Here is an 18,721-nt window from a genome sequence, read left to right on the forward strand (position 1 = left end):
AGTTACTAGTACGTGTCTCTTCTTATTCCTATGAAAGTAGACTTTGTTCTCTGGAGACTGCTAATCATGCCCCATGGGGGTGTAATCAGTTATAAGGTATTTAATATGTGCAGGCAGGAACAGGCTGCCTGGCCAGGCTGGCAGATTGCAACACTACAATTATAAAGGGCCCCTTTCCCTAGCTCTGCCCGCCCACCAGTGGCAGGATGAGGGCCATGCCCTGAGATGTAAAACACACAAAGAATAAATGTGGGTGGGAGCAGGTGAGCTGCAGAAACACCTCCTCTGGGTCTATTGCTTTCCTGATCATCTGAATTGCAGCCTTCATAGACAAGACAGCCGGGGTTTGTGAATCAGGAAGTGGATTACTGGTAAAAGGGCTTCTCCCTTTTCTTCTGGCTTTTCCCTTCTGACGTGTGCTTGTAATTGGGGAGAAGCGTTTTTGTACCATAGGTTGCTTCTGGGTCACTGACCATCCTACAAACTTCTTTTTCCCTGCTTTAATACAAGTAAGATGCAAGTGCCATTGTGTTCATGTTCTGGACCTCTTTCCTTGATAGTCCTCAAATTGGGGGAAAAGTGTTTTCTAGAGTGGTTGGTGAAGAATGTAAAGTAGTTGTCTTGGAATACAGAGTCATGAACCGATTGTGTTTACCTTGTCAATGTGTTCCAGCCTGTTCCTGTTCTTTTCAGCATTCCAGTTTAGGTTTCTTACCTGTAAGAGGAGTTGTGTCATTAATTTCCTACAGGGTCATTACAAATCGGTCCTATATTAAATACAGGATCTTCGATGAAAAAACAATAACCCACAATCAGTATTTCAAACCCACATGCTTAAAAGTAGAACATGTATGAGGCAGCGGTGAAATCCACTTACCTTCACTACCGGTTCGGGAATGGGAGCGCTCGCGCTATGCACTCCTCTTCTGGGATGTAATGACGTTCCCAGCAGGTGGGGGGAGCTTCCCACTACCAGCGCTACCGGTTCAGAGAACCGGATAGAATTGGGGGGATTTCACCGCTGGTATGAGGAAAATTGGGGTGTGTGTGTTGCTATTCAGCTTCATCTGAGTTTGTCAGAGAGATAGGCAGTAGCTCTTCCTGAAATAAAGTTTCCTGTTTCAGTAATGTCCTTTTATTGTGTATTATTAGTGCAGCCCACTCACATTATTCTGTGTACTGTGGACAGCTGTTTGTACTTGAAAAAAAATGATTACCATTCATTTGTAATGGAGTTATATGGCTTCATGTTCATTGTCTAGCCACTGCTATTATTATATGAGGGCACTCGTGTGTCAAAGTAATACAGTTGGTTTTCCAGTCAAGCTACTTGTCCTCATAAAAAATAATGAAGGATATCAAAGTGTTCAATTTTATAACTAGGCAAAGAACCAGGGTGTTTGTGGGACCGCCACTCTCTGAGACTATCTGCCTGCTACATTAGACTAGATAGGATGGGCACATTCCAGATTTTGTTCTTTAAGTGTTGTCATCCAGTGAGACCCAGAAACTTTTTCTGTATCAGCCCTTGACTGTGGAGCTCCCTTCCCTTCCCCCTGGGATTCAGCCTTTTTAACCTTCTGGAAAGCTGTAAAGGACTGGCTTCTCCCCCAGGCATGGGGATAAGGTAAGGTTGGAACACAAGGATTGTATGGATTGATGGTGCATCAGGCACCTGGTGTTCTTGTTTCCCCCCTCCCTAATTTTTGGTTTTATTGCTGTGAGCTGCCCAGAGGCACCTTTTAAAATATGGGCAATCCTATAAGTCAAATCAATCAAGTCTGAGACACAGTAGAGCCACACAAAAAGCTTCATAATTCAACTAGAGTTTGGAACTTACATTTAGAATGATTTTATATAGAAGGGCAGTAGTGATGATTCCCAGAATTAGAGACTTCTCTTGAAACCTGTCTTGATGATGCAGGAATACATGAATCAAATATTTATTGTCATAGGCCAGGATAAGGAGAATGGAATACAGACAATTAGTTAAAAAAAAAAAACCTAAAAGATATAAAAAGTATGTATAATAATAAATATACCATCATACGGAGAGTGAGGTACACAGGATTAAATAGCATAAAAAATACATCAAAGTTTAATTTTTTAAAAAGCTAAAAGATAAAGTCTACATTAAAACAAAAATCTAAAAAAATTGAGGGGGTGGAGTTAAAAAAAAGTTAGCATATGGCAAACTAAATCTATCTCAACATAAAGCACTTTTAAATAATGAACTAAATGCATATTAAGTCTAGTTTACGGACAGGGGTAGGTCAACATCTGATGGATTTTAAGTACTGCTGCACAGAATCTGGCAATATTATATCTTGTAGCCAGATTAGTATCTGCAAGCATCAAGGAGGTATAGAATTGTCCTGTGTGCCCTGGGATGGATGGATGGATGGATGGATGGATGGATGGATGGATGGATGGATGGATGGATTTATTTATTTATTTATTTATTTATTTATTTATTTATTTATTTATTTATTTATTTATTTATTTCCTGCCTTTGTTATATTTACAAATAACTGAAGGCAGCAAACATATCCATCTTCTCCTCCTATTTTCCCCAGAGCAACAACCCTGTGAGGTGGGTTGGCTGAGAGAGATTGACTGGACCAAAGTCACCTAGTTGGCTTCCATGGTTAAGATGGAACTTAAATTTATGGTCTCCCACTTTCTAGCCCAATGTCTTAATCACTAGACCAAATTGGCTCTCGTGTAATATATATACAGTAATGGGGAGCTGACTACAAATGTCTTTGTAATATAGCATTGAAGAAATGCTGTTTCTGTGTGTCCATAGTCAAAGAAGCATTGACTCTACCGGTAGGGAATCTTCCTGTATTGGCCCTTTAAGGGCAGCTGAGGGGAGGGCATAACATTGTGCCAGAATAAAGGCTCTCTAGTGGTTAGGTATTTGAGGTTAAGTATGCCATGCGGGAGACAGAATGTTTGAGTTTACTGTCAATAAATGTTGGGGACCTGACTGGATCCATCTAGCATTCTCTGTGTGCTGTTTAATGAGTGTTTTGGCTTGATCATATCCTATGATGAGTAAAAGACCTGGAGAGAAGCCCAGGGATGAGATTTTAGTAGCCGCTGCCTTTCTTCCATGTAGACTGAAAATTATCCTTCATAGTTAATGGGGCAAGGCAAAGAGGGAAAAAATAGGGTTTTTTAATAGCCAATTATTAGCCATATTCAAGCTAATAATTGTATGTGGTCACCCACTTCCTAGCCTCCACATCACCAACAATCTGATCTTCAGTGTATATACATTGTAGTTTATGCTTCCATCTTGTATGGGTGGATTGAAGAAGAGTATAAACTTCATGCTGTATTGAATAGCTGAGATATTTGACTTTGTACTTAACATTTCTGATAGTGGTGAGCTATCAGCAGAGGAGGTATTGGATTAGTCTATATTGACTTGAAGTTGTCTGTTTATATAGTAGGCAGAGAGTAGATATCAGACATGTGGAAGAAGGACATGAGTGCAATTCCTAAGAATAAAAAAAATATACTGATGGCTTATTGGATTTCTCTTTGTGAATTAAGTCAATAACAAAACGTGTGAACAAAACCTGTGTTTGGGTGGAGGAAGAGAACTTCCTTTATATTCCTCAAAAGAAAACTGTCCTTGGCTCAAAATGTTAAATTCCTAGGTATACTTTTGTTTCTTCAACATCTTTTTTTTTGTTGTTACTTTTGTTAAATTATCCTTTCATCCTCTTTATGTTGTGCCAAAGCAGATGTTGGTAGCTCCTGTGCTTTCCCCAGTGCCTGACTGAGGAAGTGGTGGACGTCTGTAGCTGGTATATTTCAAGGTGGTATGGAGGACACGTGGGCTTGGCTGCTTGTTTTTGTTCTGTGCCTTTCGTGGAATGCAGTGTGTTTGCCTTTCTTGGCCTGTGGTTTAAGCCTGCATTCCTGTGTATAGAGTCAGCATGGCGGCAGGCGGCGTGCTGTTCATGCCCTACAGCTACATGGTTTCAGCTCCACATCAAAGGTGTGTTCAGTGCGTAGCTTGTGCCATTCCTGGCCACACCTGGTGGCCTGCAGGCACGCAAGTAGGAGGGCTCAGAGATGCAGTTGCAGACTACGATGTTTAAACTCAGGCTTCTCCATACTTGTGAAATCAGGGGAGTTGAATTTACGCTAAACAACCAAAACAGGTCAAACTCGGTAGGAAGAAACAGTCTCTCTAAAGGCCAGCCCAATAAGCAATATCACCTACTACCTCTAGCGCAAAAAGAAATAGTGTTTCTTTAATAGACTAAGATCATTTGAGGAGACTTGTCTTCCATGCATCTGTCATATTATTAGTCAGGTGCCTGCTGATGGATTATCTGCTACATTTCTCAAACGGTACCCTGTGCAAAATTATGTTGAAATAGGATGCATTCTGACAGTAGGAATATTTTGCATATCAAGAGAATGACATAATTCCTTGCTTCAGATGTTTGGGTCTTGTCAGGCTACATAATAGAAGAAGATCATGACATCCCATGGAGCTGTTTGTAGAATGGGAGAGGGGGTTGTCGTTTCCTGAAATGTTATTCTCAGCTAAGTTTCTTTCCTTATATTTTTGTTTTAATAGATTGATATACCAAACATAATTTACTGTACTTAAAATCAAATACGTTATCTAAAATTAAATACATGCATTTTAACATTTTGGAAGTGCTTGCTATCTCTTAAAAAGTGGCCACTTTCTTCTCTTAACAAAGGCCTTCTTGTGTTTGGTATAGAATGGTAGACCACATAACTGTGATCAAGATTGATATCTGTGTCAAGATTTACAGAGACTGTAACCTAATCATTTCTACTAACATCCACCAGTGTTATTTGTGCCACAGGTGAATTTAAAGTGATGGAAGTTAGGATCATTGTGCAATATAAATAGCTTGTGTGGGATTATAATGTAATTTGATATAAGAAATATTTTTGAAGCTGTATATAGAACTGTGTGTAAGATGCCTGCTGGTTAATACCCGAAAGAGTGGATCCAGGGTTTCTACTGGGGTTGTAAGATTTCTGGATATGCTTGTAGACTGTCTGTGTTTTAATGTATAACAAAGTAAAATGGTATCTGTGTGTTCTCTGTTCTCCTTGACACACTCTGTCTTGCTTGGGATGATGATAAATTATGCAGAAATTAATGAAACCATCTTTTTAGGTTGATTTATTAATAATGAGTGGCTAGAGGCTTGATCTATATAAAACTGCCTTCATACGTATGAATCCATGTGACAATAGCATTGCTTTTTTGCTAGTACTAAAGCACCCTCTCCTGGGGAAAAATTAATATTACAGATCTATTTCATTGCCAGCACAAATTGGTTAACATGGGATCAAACTACATATTATGGGCAGTTTTGTGTACTTCTGTGTCTTTTTAAAAACCCTGCAAAATAACCATTGAAGCTGCCATCAGGCCACATAGCACCCTCCAGCTCACCATAGATAAACAATCATCTTTTTTTCTGTTAAGGACATTTACTATCTTCTTCTGTTTCTTATTACTGCTTCAAATACTACTTTTAAGTTTAAAGAATAGTTGCAAATAGGCAGGCAGCTGCCTGCAATTTAAGTGGATTTTCATATGTTTAGCACAGCTGATCTTCACTAGCTCAAAAAAAAAAATAGTTATTGTAATCATAGTTCGATTTTTGTCATGTGCTATATTGTAAAGTCAAGCTCTATAGCTAGTGTAAGTATTGGAATTAGAGTGTAAGTGCCATTATCACATCTTGCCTTATAAAATATGTCCAGAATTCATAGGACTGTCTTGTACTGCCTTATGTCAACTTTGTGCTGACATATAAGTAATCTACTACTTTTTTTTTCTCCTAGGCTGTGAGTTCTCTGTGTGAAGGCTGCTATTAAAACCAGTAAGTACAGGCTTACTCAACAATTTCAGTGAATATTAAATTTATCTGGTGGTGGTTTTTGTATGTTATGCAGCATTATTACTGTCAAAATTGTCTCAAGAAAGTTTTTCAGGAATAGAGAATCATTTATCTAGTTTTCACATAACTGTAAAGAGGGTTTGTTTTGCCAAATTGTGTTAAAACAAATGCATGACTAAAACTTTGAGGTAGACTTGGGATTTGAGCCATTTTGGGGATTTATTACTGATAGAGCAGTGTTTCTCAATCTTGGCAACTTTAGGATGTGTGGATGTCAACTCCCAGAATTCCCCAGTCAACATGCAGTCACATGAAAGAAAATGGAATCATGGATTGCATGATTTTTCGCTCTGTAGACTGGGAATTGAACTTTTGAGGGTTCCTTGCTCCGTCATAGTTTTTCTCAACTTTAGCAACTTTAAGATATGTGGGCTTCAACTGATACTTGCCAGCTTACTTTATAGGAATATCTTATGTTTTGAAAAAACTGTAAATAAGTTGAACTTTTGCTTCTCAAGCTGGCCATAATTAAATTGGGTAACATCTTTTATAAATTTTTGCTGTAAAGATTGCCTCTGTTTGTAACCGGTTAGCCAGCTGTATAACTTCCTGTTGTTGCATGTTTTCCCCCCCGTAGTTTTGCAGCAACATGATGAACCTTTTTTTGGAGGCACATATGTTGTTTTTGGAAACAGAGTGCATGTGCTTTTGCATGTGTTCTTAGCATTTATAAAGGGCTTCGGGATGGAGAGTGCTGAAGAAATCTTAAACAATAATTCTTAGGGAAATAAAATGCTTCTTAGAACTGGGAAGAACCAAAGATGGGACACAAAAGAGCTGCCCAGAGTCACTTTCAGTGGGAAGATGGGCAGCATATAAATTTAACAAATAAATAAACATAGTCAGTTCAGAAATGCTTTTAAAAGAATCTTCATTTGCAAGCAGCTTTGTATAGTTTCTTTTAAATGATAAATTTAATAACTATTCAATAAGATTTAGGAAATTTCTATTTGTATATTCTTTTTTTAATAGTCTCATCTCTTTAGCTAGGCTCCCATAGGTAACTAATTATTTAAATGTTGTGTAATGATTATTAAATATTCTGAAATGTTGTCATAATTCCCAGAAAGCAGTCTAATGGGGGTTAAATCCAGAAGAGAGGAAAATCTATACAGTAGACCGCAGCACAACTATATTAATTTATCTATTTGCAGCATATAGCTAAGAGTATGAAAACTAAAAGCAATTAAAGTAGTTCTTAAATTTTGATTTTTAATCTGAAGTTTAAACTATATACTAAAGTTTACATTATATTTTGAGAAGGCAGCCCTCTTTAAAGTATTAAATGTGTCTTCTGTAATCTTTAGCCTGAACTAAGGCAACTGTTTGGGCAATCAATTGCAAATTTAAGCTTTATAAACTTATTTTGAAATCCATTCATATGGCAAGAATTAGTAGCCCCATTCTGAAAGTCTCTGCTCATTTTATTGCAAATCAAGTTGAACTGCCCTGATTGTTGCCAGAATCATGAGGTAGTAAACTGATGAAAATATTTGCATAATTGTTATTTATTATAGATATCGCACTCTAAAAGATGCTGGGCAGTTTATAACAGCCTACATATAGCTTAAAACAATTAAAAACATAACCACAAAATATATAATAGCTTGGACACAAGCAGCCATTAACAGTAAAAAAAATAAAAATAAAAAGCTCCACTAAACACACGAAACCCAGGCCTGGAAACAATGATATTTGGATAGGTTTTGTCCCAAGGCTAAATTTTTTTCAAGGGAAACAGTCTATAAAAGAAAGCTAAGATTCTTGTCAGTAGCATGGTCATCAACTTTCAGGTCTACCTGGATTTTTTTTAAAAAAATTCGATGATAATTTCAGAGTTCCAATAATACCCTGTCGAATTGTAGCTTGCGGGTTCTGTTTAGCTCTCCCTGGAAAATATGAATTAGAGTAGTTCTAATTCCTGCAAGTTATTATAATTCTTTGTGTGTCAGGCTGATTAGTAACTCATGCAGAATTTCATTTCTCAAGTTTCAGGAGCCTTCAGCCAGATGCTGTTGGATGCAGTTAGGAGACTACTTTCGAGGTCATGTGGACAAACATGTTTGGACAGGACATTACTTTAGGTCTGTAAATATCTTTCTTTTATGAGAGGCCTATTCAGGGATTTTATAACTTTTTGTACTGATCTTACAATTGTGCCCCAAAAGCTTTATTTTGGATGGGATTGGTGAAGTAGAACTAAAGCAAAAAATTGTTTAGTATGACAAGCAAGATCAGTTCAATCAAATGATAGATAAGTAAATTCCAGGAAGTTGATGAGGGTTTATTACTCCAGCTCTCAGTAAACATAGATCAGATCTTTGTGGTACAGTAGAGCAATTTAAAGGGATTACTACAAAACTTTTTAAAAGGTAATAAGTATCAAAGATTGCTAGTGAATAGGGTCTTTGAGGGGGTTTTTTGGTTGCTATTTTTGATTTAAATCCTGTAACTTGAGAATCCTTTGTCAAGTGAGAAAATTTGGAATATTTTTTCTCACTGTTATAATATAAATATATATATATATAAATATTTATAAAAATATAAAAAAATATTTTCTCATTATTAAATATGGTAGATAGGTAGGTAGGTAGATAGGTAGATAGACAGATTGATCACACACATTTTATATATGCATAATTTCCAGCATTTGTTGCTATATAATCCAGAAAGGTTATGCAGGGCTTGATCATTGGAAATAATAATAACCTCCCTTGGGCTTCAAGGAATCCTTTTCAGGAATCCAAACTTCATCCCTTATCTTTAATAACACTACCCTAGGCAAGGTATTTACAAATGCATTAAAACTGATTGCAGAGAAATTCAACAAACGAATAAGGCAACTGCACCAGTGTTACAGGGAAACACCAGCACTAGAGAAGAAACTTAACACAATTCAATGTTTTAAACTATTTGGGAAAATAGCAGGTCCTTTGCCAGGCACTGAAATGACAGATGAAACCAAAGAAGCACTAGAAGAAAGCACTTTCTGTGATTGCTTATTCCCTAAACCGAGAAGGAAAAAGAATCCCCCAAAGGGCCTCAGATTAAAATATTTTTAAATGTTTAATATTATATATATGTAACAGTAAAAAAAATAGGTAAGTTGTTCTACATGGACACTTCCATGTTTCTTATGGGAACTGATGCAAAGATGCTCTTTTTCTGTTTATCGAAGGTCTGCCTATAGATATATATTAGAAGGGTTTTTTATAATCCCCCAAAATGTTGCCTTGAGGTTGTTGAATTATGATGACAAAAGTAGTAACTTTCTTTCCATTAATGCTATTCTCTCAGTGCAATTCCTTAATGGAATAATTCACCTCATAGTATTTCCAACACGTAGCAGTTTTTATATATGCTGCTCTTAGCATAAAACACACTAGGTTCATACACATTATAAAATTGTTAAAACATCAAGGGGTGGTGATAATGCTGCAATGCCCTGAACATCCTGGCCTATAATGCCTGAGATTATATTCTGTACTTGATCCCCAGATTGCTATATTTCAGGACATTTAAGCCACATATGTAAATATAAATCCCCTCTCCAATGCAGGAGAGACATGATAGAATATATAGTGTAATAGTGGAGACGATATCATTGACTAATATTTTTGATTGCATAATTCTTCCTGCTTTTTTAAAATTTGGATTTATAAGGAGGGAGGTGTAGAACCATATATTTTTCCGAAGGTGAATTTAAATGTCCCTGCCCTAATTTATTTCCCATATGCTTTTAGATTAGATACTATTCTGTACTGTGTTTCCACTTGTATATTATAGATACCTGGCCTTTGGCTCCTTTTGAAAGAAAGACACAACAAATCTCAAAGATATTTGGCATTTTGTCCTGAATTATTATTTTTAGGGAAAAACTGTTCATATTTCTTTTGAATCAATGTACTTGTTTGTAGTAGGTCATTCAGTTTTTCCCCACTGACAAATTTATGATACTCATTTGAGTCATCAGAAAAGGATGCTGTACAGATGCAGTCATGTATAAGTAAAGTGAACAATATTTTTGCCCATGGGCACCAAGCCTATGGAAAAGCCATATAAAGTGGACTGTGAATTATGACCTATTTATTTAATGGAAACAAATTGTTTTGTAAGAAGCTGTTCTCAAAGAAAATTAGAGATTTTGAATTCCTTAGTTTTAATAGCTTAATGTCATTTTTACTTTTTATTTTTATAAATTTAGATTTTTTTTTATTATAGTGCCTACATTTTTTTATTTTTTCCATTTTATTAAGTTAGGGTGTTTGTCAGCATTTGAAATAAGACAACAGGTGGTGATTTAGAGGATAGTGTCTAATCAAGAAGTAGTGACTTAATTTCCTCCCCTAGTTTCTTACTATTTTAATTCTTTGAATTACATGATAATATATTTCTGCATTTCAGATTTATTTTTAAATCAATGCATCCAAAATATTTAAGATTAAAAAGTCTAAATTGTGTAATGGGACAAAAATGTTAACCCTTTCCTGTATCTCCAACCAAATACTTAATTTAAAATATCCTGTTTCCTGAGTTTTTATATAAACCTAATTACTCGTGGAAGTATCCAACAGCTCTCAGATTTACTTGACAAAGAGATGGGTAGCATAAATTTAATAAATATTTTTTTTTAAAATTAGAGGGGTTAAAAGCCTTAAATATGAAAAGCAATTAATTAGGCATCCGTCAGAACCCTGACAATATGTATGGTTAATTTGTTTTTGTGTTGATTATTTTTTATCTTATTTCTTTTTATTTTGAGGGTTGCTTTTATTAAACTAGCTAGTGATTCAGTTGGAAGAAAAATAATCCCTTTCTTTATTCCCCTAAACAGACTAAACTTTTTGATGTCATGTTATTTCCCTAAACAATGGCTTTTGATCTGTTTATATTTGAATTAAGTACACTCATAAAGGATTTTCAGAACGTAGCTTTTTATAGCAATAACATCAGCTTAAGTAATCAAAAGCTTTGAAAGCATACAGTATTAACAAGAATACAAACATTTTCTTTTGACTACAAAAGTAAATTGTATTTAATGTTCTTTTTGCAAAAATTATATGATGAATCCTGACATGACCTTTATATATAATTTGTGATTATTCTCTTTGCCTTATAAAGTCATTTCCATTTTAGTTCAACAAGACTATTTTTTTCTAATGTTTAATAAGACTGTTGATATATATAAGAATTATACCAGGAATGGCTTTTTGGTACATCTCTGCTGAGCTGTAAAATTAATTGGCAGCATTTTGATTGGCAGATATCATGGACTGGCTTGAATTATTGAACAAACAATAAGCAAACAAATACACCTTATTTAAAAGAAAATAAAGATCACTCCTCAGTGAAATAAATTCCCTGTCTACCACATACTATAGAATATAGGGTAGTCCTTCAGCAATCTGGTTTAAATTAGCAGAATGGGAAAATGGTGCTATGTGTTGCTATTTTGCTTAGTTTAAATGATAAGAATGAAATATAGTAATGGTACCTTGATGATATAACAGAATAACCAAGATTATATTTCTTTTCTTCTAGAACCAACTTAAGTAGGATTAAAACCATTGCATTAAATTTAAAGTTAAAAGAAAAACCAAATACCATGCCAAATGCACTAATTGACCAATCATTTTGTTATTTGTACAATAAAAACCATACAATTAGCCCTACTATCAACCTATTTAGTATATATTTAAAATAAACTTCAGTGGAGGCTAACTTGTTTCCCTATGGTAGATAGGCTGGGAAATCCACCAACTATTAGAAGAGGCTCCACTGGGCACTGCAGAGATAATGGTGATAAATAATGTAATATTAGTGGAAATCATCTCTTGGAGCACAGGTTTGATAATAAACTTCAACACATTGGCTTTTGCTTGGGATTTTCCTACCAGTTGCATTTACTTTGTTTCCAGGCATTTCCGTAATAAATCAAGGAGTTAATAATCATAATCAAATGGCTTTTCACAATGTTTTTTTAAGATGTGCTAATAAATAATTAGGAATTATTTGTATTCTATTAATCTTGAGGGCTATTCACAGCATGGAGTACAAAAAATCCTGGCGGATATAAATGGAGAAGGAATTAACCAGGACAGGTCTTATATTTGCTTTCCTCCTCATACATAAGATAGATATCTTGTTTCATAAAAAAAAAAAAAGATATATTCAGAAAGTTTTTCTTTACTTGTATGGAATTGCAAAACACAGCAAGTCCTTTTTTGAGCTGCTTTCTCCCCAGCTGTGCTATTGTAAGATTGTTTATTCTGTACTCATTGAGGCCCAAAGAAAACACTGTAGTAAGGAAAAGGGCCAATAAACTTGTTGGGGCAAGGCCAATAGCAGGGCATCTATAAGACTTGTTTCAGCAGCTTTCTAGCCTAGTACAAGCCTTGCTGACTTCCTGTTCTATTAATTTGAAGCTTTAGATCTTTCTAGTTAATCTTTTCAGTGTCATTTGCAAATTAACCATATTTAAATTTGGAGCAAATGTTATTGATAAATAACATTTTTTATAATACAAAGTATGGCAGTTCTAAGCTACTATTTGTGCGGATTGCTTTCTAGGCCTTCGGATATTCAGCATGGAAGATGGGAGGATTGTACCTCAGAACCTCATTTTAAAAAAAAAAAACACCAAGAAATGGCATCACAAGTGGTCTTTGATGGGAAACCAGTCTTTAAAACCTGGTCCATATTTTATACAATAAAATGCTTGAACACAAGCACACTGTACAAACTACCCCCCCTCCCCAAACAAATAAAAAAGTTTGAAAATGAAATCTTTACTTAGGCATCTCAGAATAGAATTTTCCTTTTTCACTGGTTATATTCATGACTGGATGTAATTTGGTCTCAATCACAGCTTAATTTTTAAGATATTTCCTTATCTTCCACTTGTAACAAACAGTAACATTTGCAAACTGAAAGAGCCCCTAGAGTCCTATTTGGATCACAGAATATTTCCAATTATGGATAAAGTACTTTAGATCAGAAGCTGTTCTGCAACTTCAGTGTTGGGAGTGCTTTAAAATGACAGAAGTTGCAGGTTCCTCAAGCTGAAGTATTTGTAGTAGAGGAGGTATTCATCATAAATTGGTTGTCTTCCCCCCCACCCCCAACTCTTAGATCCTTGGATTGAGTGCCTTTTTCAGACTTCAGATCAGAACCCAGATTGGTAGGTATTTCAGTATATCCATTACATAGCTATGGGCATTGCCTGTAAGTCTCATATAGCCTGAGGACTGCACCTCTCTACATAAGATTCCATTTCAGTTATTTCTTCAAGGAGGCTTTATGTAGTTCCTGATATTTGGGAGATGAACCAAAGAAGCTACGTTATGCTAGATCAGAGTATTTGTTCAGCTAACTCAGAGCCGTCTTGTTTCCAGTATTGTCTGTACTAATTTCAACTATTCCAGTACTGTATTTCCTATCATGGGCGGCTGATCCTTTAAACGGGTGAGTGCGTCATAGACTAAAAGTATGTGATCTTATTACTGAACCAGGATCCTTCCTACTATGCAAAATATTGACATAGAGAAAGGCTTTCTCAAGACAAGATTCAGATACCAAGGGTTATCACTTTTGTGACTCCCATAATGCAAATTGTTGCTAAGTTTTAGAAAAACGATAGGTACAAGACAAGTTCTCCGGAAGGAGGGAAACAACAGTCAGGCTGGGTATGACTCCTCTATGCAGAATGGGATCGAGTCTGTCAAATTTGAATAGCTCTGCCCTCTTGGCCAGTGTTTCGACTCGGTCTATGCTGAATAGACGTGTCTTCCAGTATGGATCATCAGCTTACTAGTTTTCTCTCAGAGGTTGCTGCTAAGTCCAGTTTTCCTATGGTTATATGGTTACAGTAAAATATTGTTTCTAATATGCAGTAGCATATCTTGATTTATACAGTAGGATATTTATTGAATCAGGGACAGAAGAAATAATATGGCTTCATTCACAATTTTGTTTCATTTGGAAGAGGCTGGGTGCTATACAGAGTGAAATTTCTTGGAGATTCTGTGTTCCTCCCCATATCCTTCTTTACCTCTTGGTCTGCTTTAACCAAGCATTGCAACATGCTAGTTCTTGAGGATTGCAAAGCCCCTTATGAGTACTAGATCTTATTGCATTGTTGGCTCAAGGACATGCATTCCTTGTACAGGAGGAAATAGACAAGAAACTGCTTGCTTGCAAAGGAGATAAGCTCCTTTCTGCAAAGTGTTGTCTGATTTACTATATTTGTTTTTTTTTTCCAGCCTCTTCTGACCTTACTGATCTTTGCTATGAGCATTCCTTGTCAGTTTCTTACAATGCTTTGCATTGTTTTTACAAGATAGGTATGTCAATCTTATTAATCATATTTGTGCTATTAATATCTACCTTAGTATGAACTGATATAAGTGAGTTCTGCTTGCAGTTGTTGTCAATAGACAATTCTGTATTGATCCTGGATGATGATAGTACACACAATAGCATACTATGTACCCTTTAAATGAAATATAGATATACTGTAGATAAAGTTAGAGATAGGCTACTACACCCTTGAATTCTCTGGGGAGATTATCATGGTCATACTGGTTTGAAGCCAGCCAGCCTGGTTTCCAAAAGGGGTTAGACACACCTTGTCTGTATATAATACGTTTTCTGGTTTTTAAATGTTTGCTATATTATAATAGAGTAGAGTAGAGTAGAGTAGAGTAGAGTAGAGTAGAGTAGAGTAGAGTAGAGTAGAGTAGAGTAGAATAGAATAGAATAGAATAGAATAGAATAGAATAGAATAGAATAGAATAGAATAGAATAGAATAGAATAGAATAGAATAGAATAGAATTCTTTATTGGCCAAGTGTGATTGCACACACAAGGAATTTGTCTTAGGTGTATATGCCCTTAGTGTACATAAGGAGAATAAAATACATTCATCAAGAATAAAAAGATACAACACTTAGTGATAATCAAGTTATCAAGCTTATCTAGTCAAGCTAATAAGCTATCAAATTGTACTAGGAAACAAAAATAATATAATTGAAAGGTACAAGCAACATGGTTTTAGTAATGTGGGAAGAGATAGATACTAGTAAGGAAGAGAAAAATAATAGTAATACAGTCTTAGTAAATTATTTGACAGTGTTGTGGGAATTAGTTGTTAAGCAGAGTGATGGCATTCAGGAAAAAATTGTCCCTGTGTCTAGTTGTTTTGGTGTGCAGAGCTCTATAGCGTCGTTTTGAAGGTAGGAGTTGAAACAGTTTATGTCCAGGATCTGAATGGTCTGTAGATATTTTCACAGCCCTCTTTTTGACTTGTGCAGTATACAGATCCTCAATGGAAGGCAGGTTGGTAGCAATGGTTTTTTTCTGCAGTTCTAATTATCCGTTGAAGTCTTGTGTTTGTCTTGTTTGGTTGCAGAGCCAAACCAGGCAGTTATGGAGGTGCAGATGACAGACTCAATAATTCCTCTGTAGAACTGAATCAGCACTTATTTTTAGTGCATTTTATGGATGCAGAACTATTTTTATTATATTTGTTGGTTACTACTCTGAAGTCTATTGTAATGAATAGCCAAGTTCAATTTTAGAAATGCTTGCATTTTCCATTTAGGATCTGTCTTTGGCTTTGCCCTTGGCTTTTGAGGAAGCATTAATAGCGGATGTTTCTTTGGGCTGTTTGTGTCCTTCTCTCATTCAAATATAATTTGCCTTTAATTAATTCAAGCTCACAACTATTCCAGCTTGTCTTATATTTCATATCTGCAGTTTATTCTCTGTTGTCACTGTTGGGTCTGACAGCATTAGATCAATAGCTCTTGTCTAGTTTGTCACTGTTGCCTGTAACGTTTTTGGCCTTTCCTAAAGAGCCCAATCAATATTTTGCTCCAAGGTTTGTTCTCATATGCTATATATAATCTGGACACATGCCGTGTGTGTGTGTGTGTGTGTGTGTGTGTGTGTGTGTGTGTGTGTATGATTGTATATATCACACGCAGTGAGAGGATGAACCTGCTTTTGCTCTCACTAGCTGGGCTGACACCGCTGTGTTTTTTCTTCTGCTCTTTCTTTATACTGCAGTTACTATTCCCACACTCTGGCCTGCTTCTTTCCTCTGTTCTCGGATTATATGGCTATTGTGAGTCAGCAGATTTTTGATTGTCTCGTGAAAACATACTTGGCTTTTGGGGGCATCTATGATTCTTTTTTTGTGTGATTTCTGCTGTTGGCAGGTGACCTGTGGTGAAAATCAAGCAAGAAGGACAATGACAAGCACAGTACCTTCCAAGAAGCCTTACCGTAAGGCTCCACCACAACATCGTGAGATTCATCATGAGCTGCCCATTCTGTGTGATGAATATGATGGTGTGATTTTGGCAGAGCAGAATCAGGTAACTGAAATCAAGGCACTTAAGGATCTGGTGTATCTGCAGAAGGGGTTCAGCTGTATCAGGACAGATAACCTTAAACATCAGGTGGATGGGTATGATGAGGTTTGCAATGTTAACTTTCCTTCCTTGTCTTTGGAGTCAAGTAGTGACCAGAAAGTAGCAGGATGCCAAGCAGAGCTAAACCTGAAAAGTTTTAATCTATCTTCTGCCGTACTTCCCAGTTGGAATGTAGAGAAACAGAGTATGAAGTACTCTCAGCATCCTAGCCAAAGGTGGCTCAGTAAGTTCATGAGCCAGAGCGGGGAGACGTTAATGGCTTCTGGAGATGAAGGCCAAAAGCCAGTCTGCTCCTTCAAAAGTAGAAGTTCTCTTATGTTCAAAGAACCGGCTGAGGTATTGGCACCAAGGAAATTCCATATTCCAACCACTCACCTACCTCTCAAAGGCATCTTGAAGCAGACAAAGATGCTGAATGTGCAGCCTCAAAGCTTGGGAATATCCAACTCAGTAGAAACCCTGACCCAAAGCCACCAATCACAACAGTATAATGACCCTCGTTTTTGCGTCAAGAGACATGACAGGCATGCATCAGAATGTCATAATATTAGCTCTTCAGAGTTTATCCAACGAAAGGCCAAAAAAAGACAAGAGAAGCTCCAGTTCTCAAAATTCCTGGATGAGATCACCCACAGAGTCCTGAGTCCTGTCTATTTGGCTGAAGATAGTGAAGAAGAAAGAATCCAGAAGTCTTTTACAGTTTCCAAATGTTCCACACGAAAAGGGCAGAAGGAAAGCCTGCTTGAGGGCACTAAGCAGATTGCTAAGAAAAGCCCTTGCCTAGTTAAGAGAAGAGAAGAATGGCGTCGAGAGGGCCTTGAAATAATATTCTGCCATAGGAAGACTCCAGAGGAGATGGACAGGACATCTAGACACAGGAGAAAGCTTGCTCTATTGAGGAAGGTCAGCACAGAGAAGCTTCGCTCTATGGAGAAACAGGTGGTGGATTTGTGTCAATATCAGTTGCAGTACCCAGTGGAATTGAGTTTGTCAACATATCTTTTAAGCAGCAGCATCTACCCTCATGGAAAATATCTTAGCAGGTGGGAGGGAAGGATACAAGGCAGGACCAAAATGAATATTTGGTATGTACTTGCAATCCACCTGGTCACATGTCATTTTAGTGGAGGTTACCTGGAGGAGAAAAAGAGCTCCTCTCCTCCCTTGTGTTGGAAACAGGAGAATGGTAGTATACCACTTAGAATTTCTCTTTCTTTCAGCTTAGCTATCAAGAAGGTAGGTGCTTAGAAAGAAGGGATAAGTAACCAATTTTGCACTTAAAATACATATCTGTTGTAGCAATAAGCATCGGAAGGGAACTTCTCCTTCGTTCCTCAGTTGAGGATTTAATAGAAAGCTTTTTAGCCCTGTCTTTTGTGGAAAGAGATTATTATGCAATAAGGAAACTCAGCCCATTTGCTTAAATGGGAACCTTTCAAGTATTCAGTTAATTTATATCCCTTTATATTGAAATTTAGATTGCTTTGGTTTGTTTCTTCAAAGTATTTTTTCCACACCTTTATTGCTGTGGTCAGTTTAGAGCACCTCCTGTGCATTAATTTGAATAGTAAAGCAATAAATCCTGCTGCTGTTATTTGTTATCTGATTGCATGATTGCAAAGTGGTAGTTTAAAAGACTAAATGCATCTGCTGCAATTTACTTACTGGGTCAGACAGGCTAATAAATGCACATTTTCATCTAAGCATTGTTCTTGAGATCTTCCATTCCTTTCTCCAAGGAAAAGAATTCTTAAGTTAAATGCTTTAACAGACGATTCTGCAATTTCTGATATTAGATTTTAGAAGATATTGGGTCTTCTAAACGATGTTTTTTCTTATGTTGTTATGGTTTTGTATGTCTGCTCTTCCTCTTTCTTGCTATCTGATTGGTCACCTTTCCCTCTGATTCAAATGCTGTGTGAAAGCAAAGAATAAAAAGTGTGGAATATCTTGTTTGACAACTATATCAGTGGTGGGTTGCTACCGGTTCGCCCCAGCTTGGGCGAACCGGTAGTAGTGGTGGCGGGAGGCTCCGCCCACCCATCCGGAGGTCATCAAATATGCTCTGCGCATGTGCAGAAGTGGTGTGCACAAGCGAACTGGTAGCAAAGGTAAGTGAAACCCATCACTGAACTATATATATATGACAAATATGCCAAAAGTAGCAATGTGCAAGAAGAGAAGGAGCAATTATTCCAAAGGTGCTTTTTCAAAAGCATCTGGACTTTGTTTTTCCTTGAGGACATTTCACTTCTCATTCAAGATGCTTCTTGAGTTCTGAATGAATGGTGGAGGATGGAAGGATTT

At 36.6% G+C, this 18,721-nt stretch overlaps 2 protein-coding genes across 12 annotated transcripts in view; both read left to right on the forward strand.

The window, feature by feature from the left end:
• The window catches only part of TJAP1 (tight junction associated protein 1), a 58,688-nt gene that overhangs the window by 23,266 nt on the left and 16,701 nt on the right, over window positions 1–18,721 (forward strand). For 5 of the 11 annotated variants that reach the window (XM_087883068.1, XM_034428101.3, XM_034428100.3 and 2 more), the window contains 4 exons: window positions 5,863–5,900; window positions 7,968–8,062; window positions 14,240–14,320; window positions 16,199–16,357. In XM_087883068.1, coding sequence (XP_087739194.1) covers window positions 16,232–16,357 — 126 coding nt within the window. In that variant the 5' untranslated portion in view covers window positions 5,863–5,900; window positions 7,968–8,062; window positions 14,240–14,320; window positions 16,199–16,231. Of the gene's footprint in view, window positions 1–5,862; window positions 5,901–7,967; window positions 8,063–13,109; window positions 13,159–14,239; window positions 14,321–16,198; window positions 16,358–18,721 lie in introns of all 11 variants that reach the window. The other 6 variants (XM_087883067.1, XM_087883063.1, XM_034428103.3 and 3 more) reach the window with 3 other exon arrangements.
• Window positions 16,365–17,787, forward strand: LOC148116873 (uncharacterized). The gene has a single exon (XM_087883069.1). It carries the CDS (start codon window positions 16,601–16,603, stop codon window positions 17,660–17,662), a length of 1,062 nt encoding a protein of 353 aa, XP_087739195.1. The 5' UTR covers window positions 16,365–16,600; the 3' UTR covers window positions 17,663–17,787.

Source organism: Pantherophis guttatus, chromosome 1, assembly GCF_059756535.1.
Source record: "Pantherophis guttatus breed Tessera chromosome 1, ASM5975653v1, whole genome shotgun sequence".
Taxonomy (NCBI): Eukaryota; Metazoa; Chordata; class Lepidosauria; order Squamata; family Colubridae; genus Pantherophis; species Pantherophis guttatus.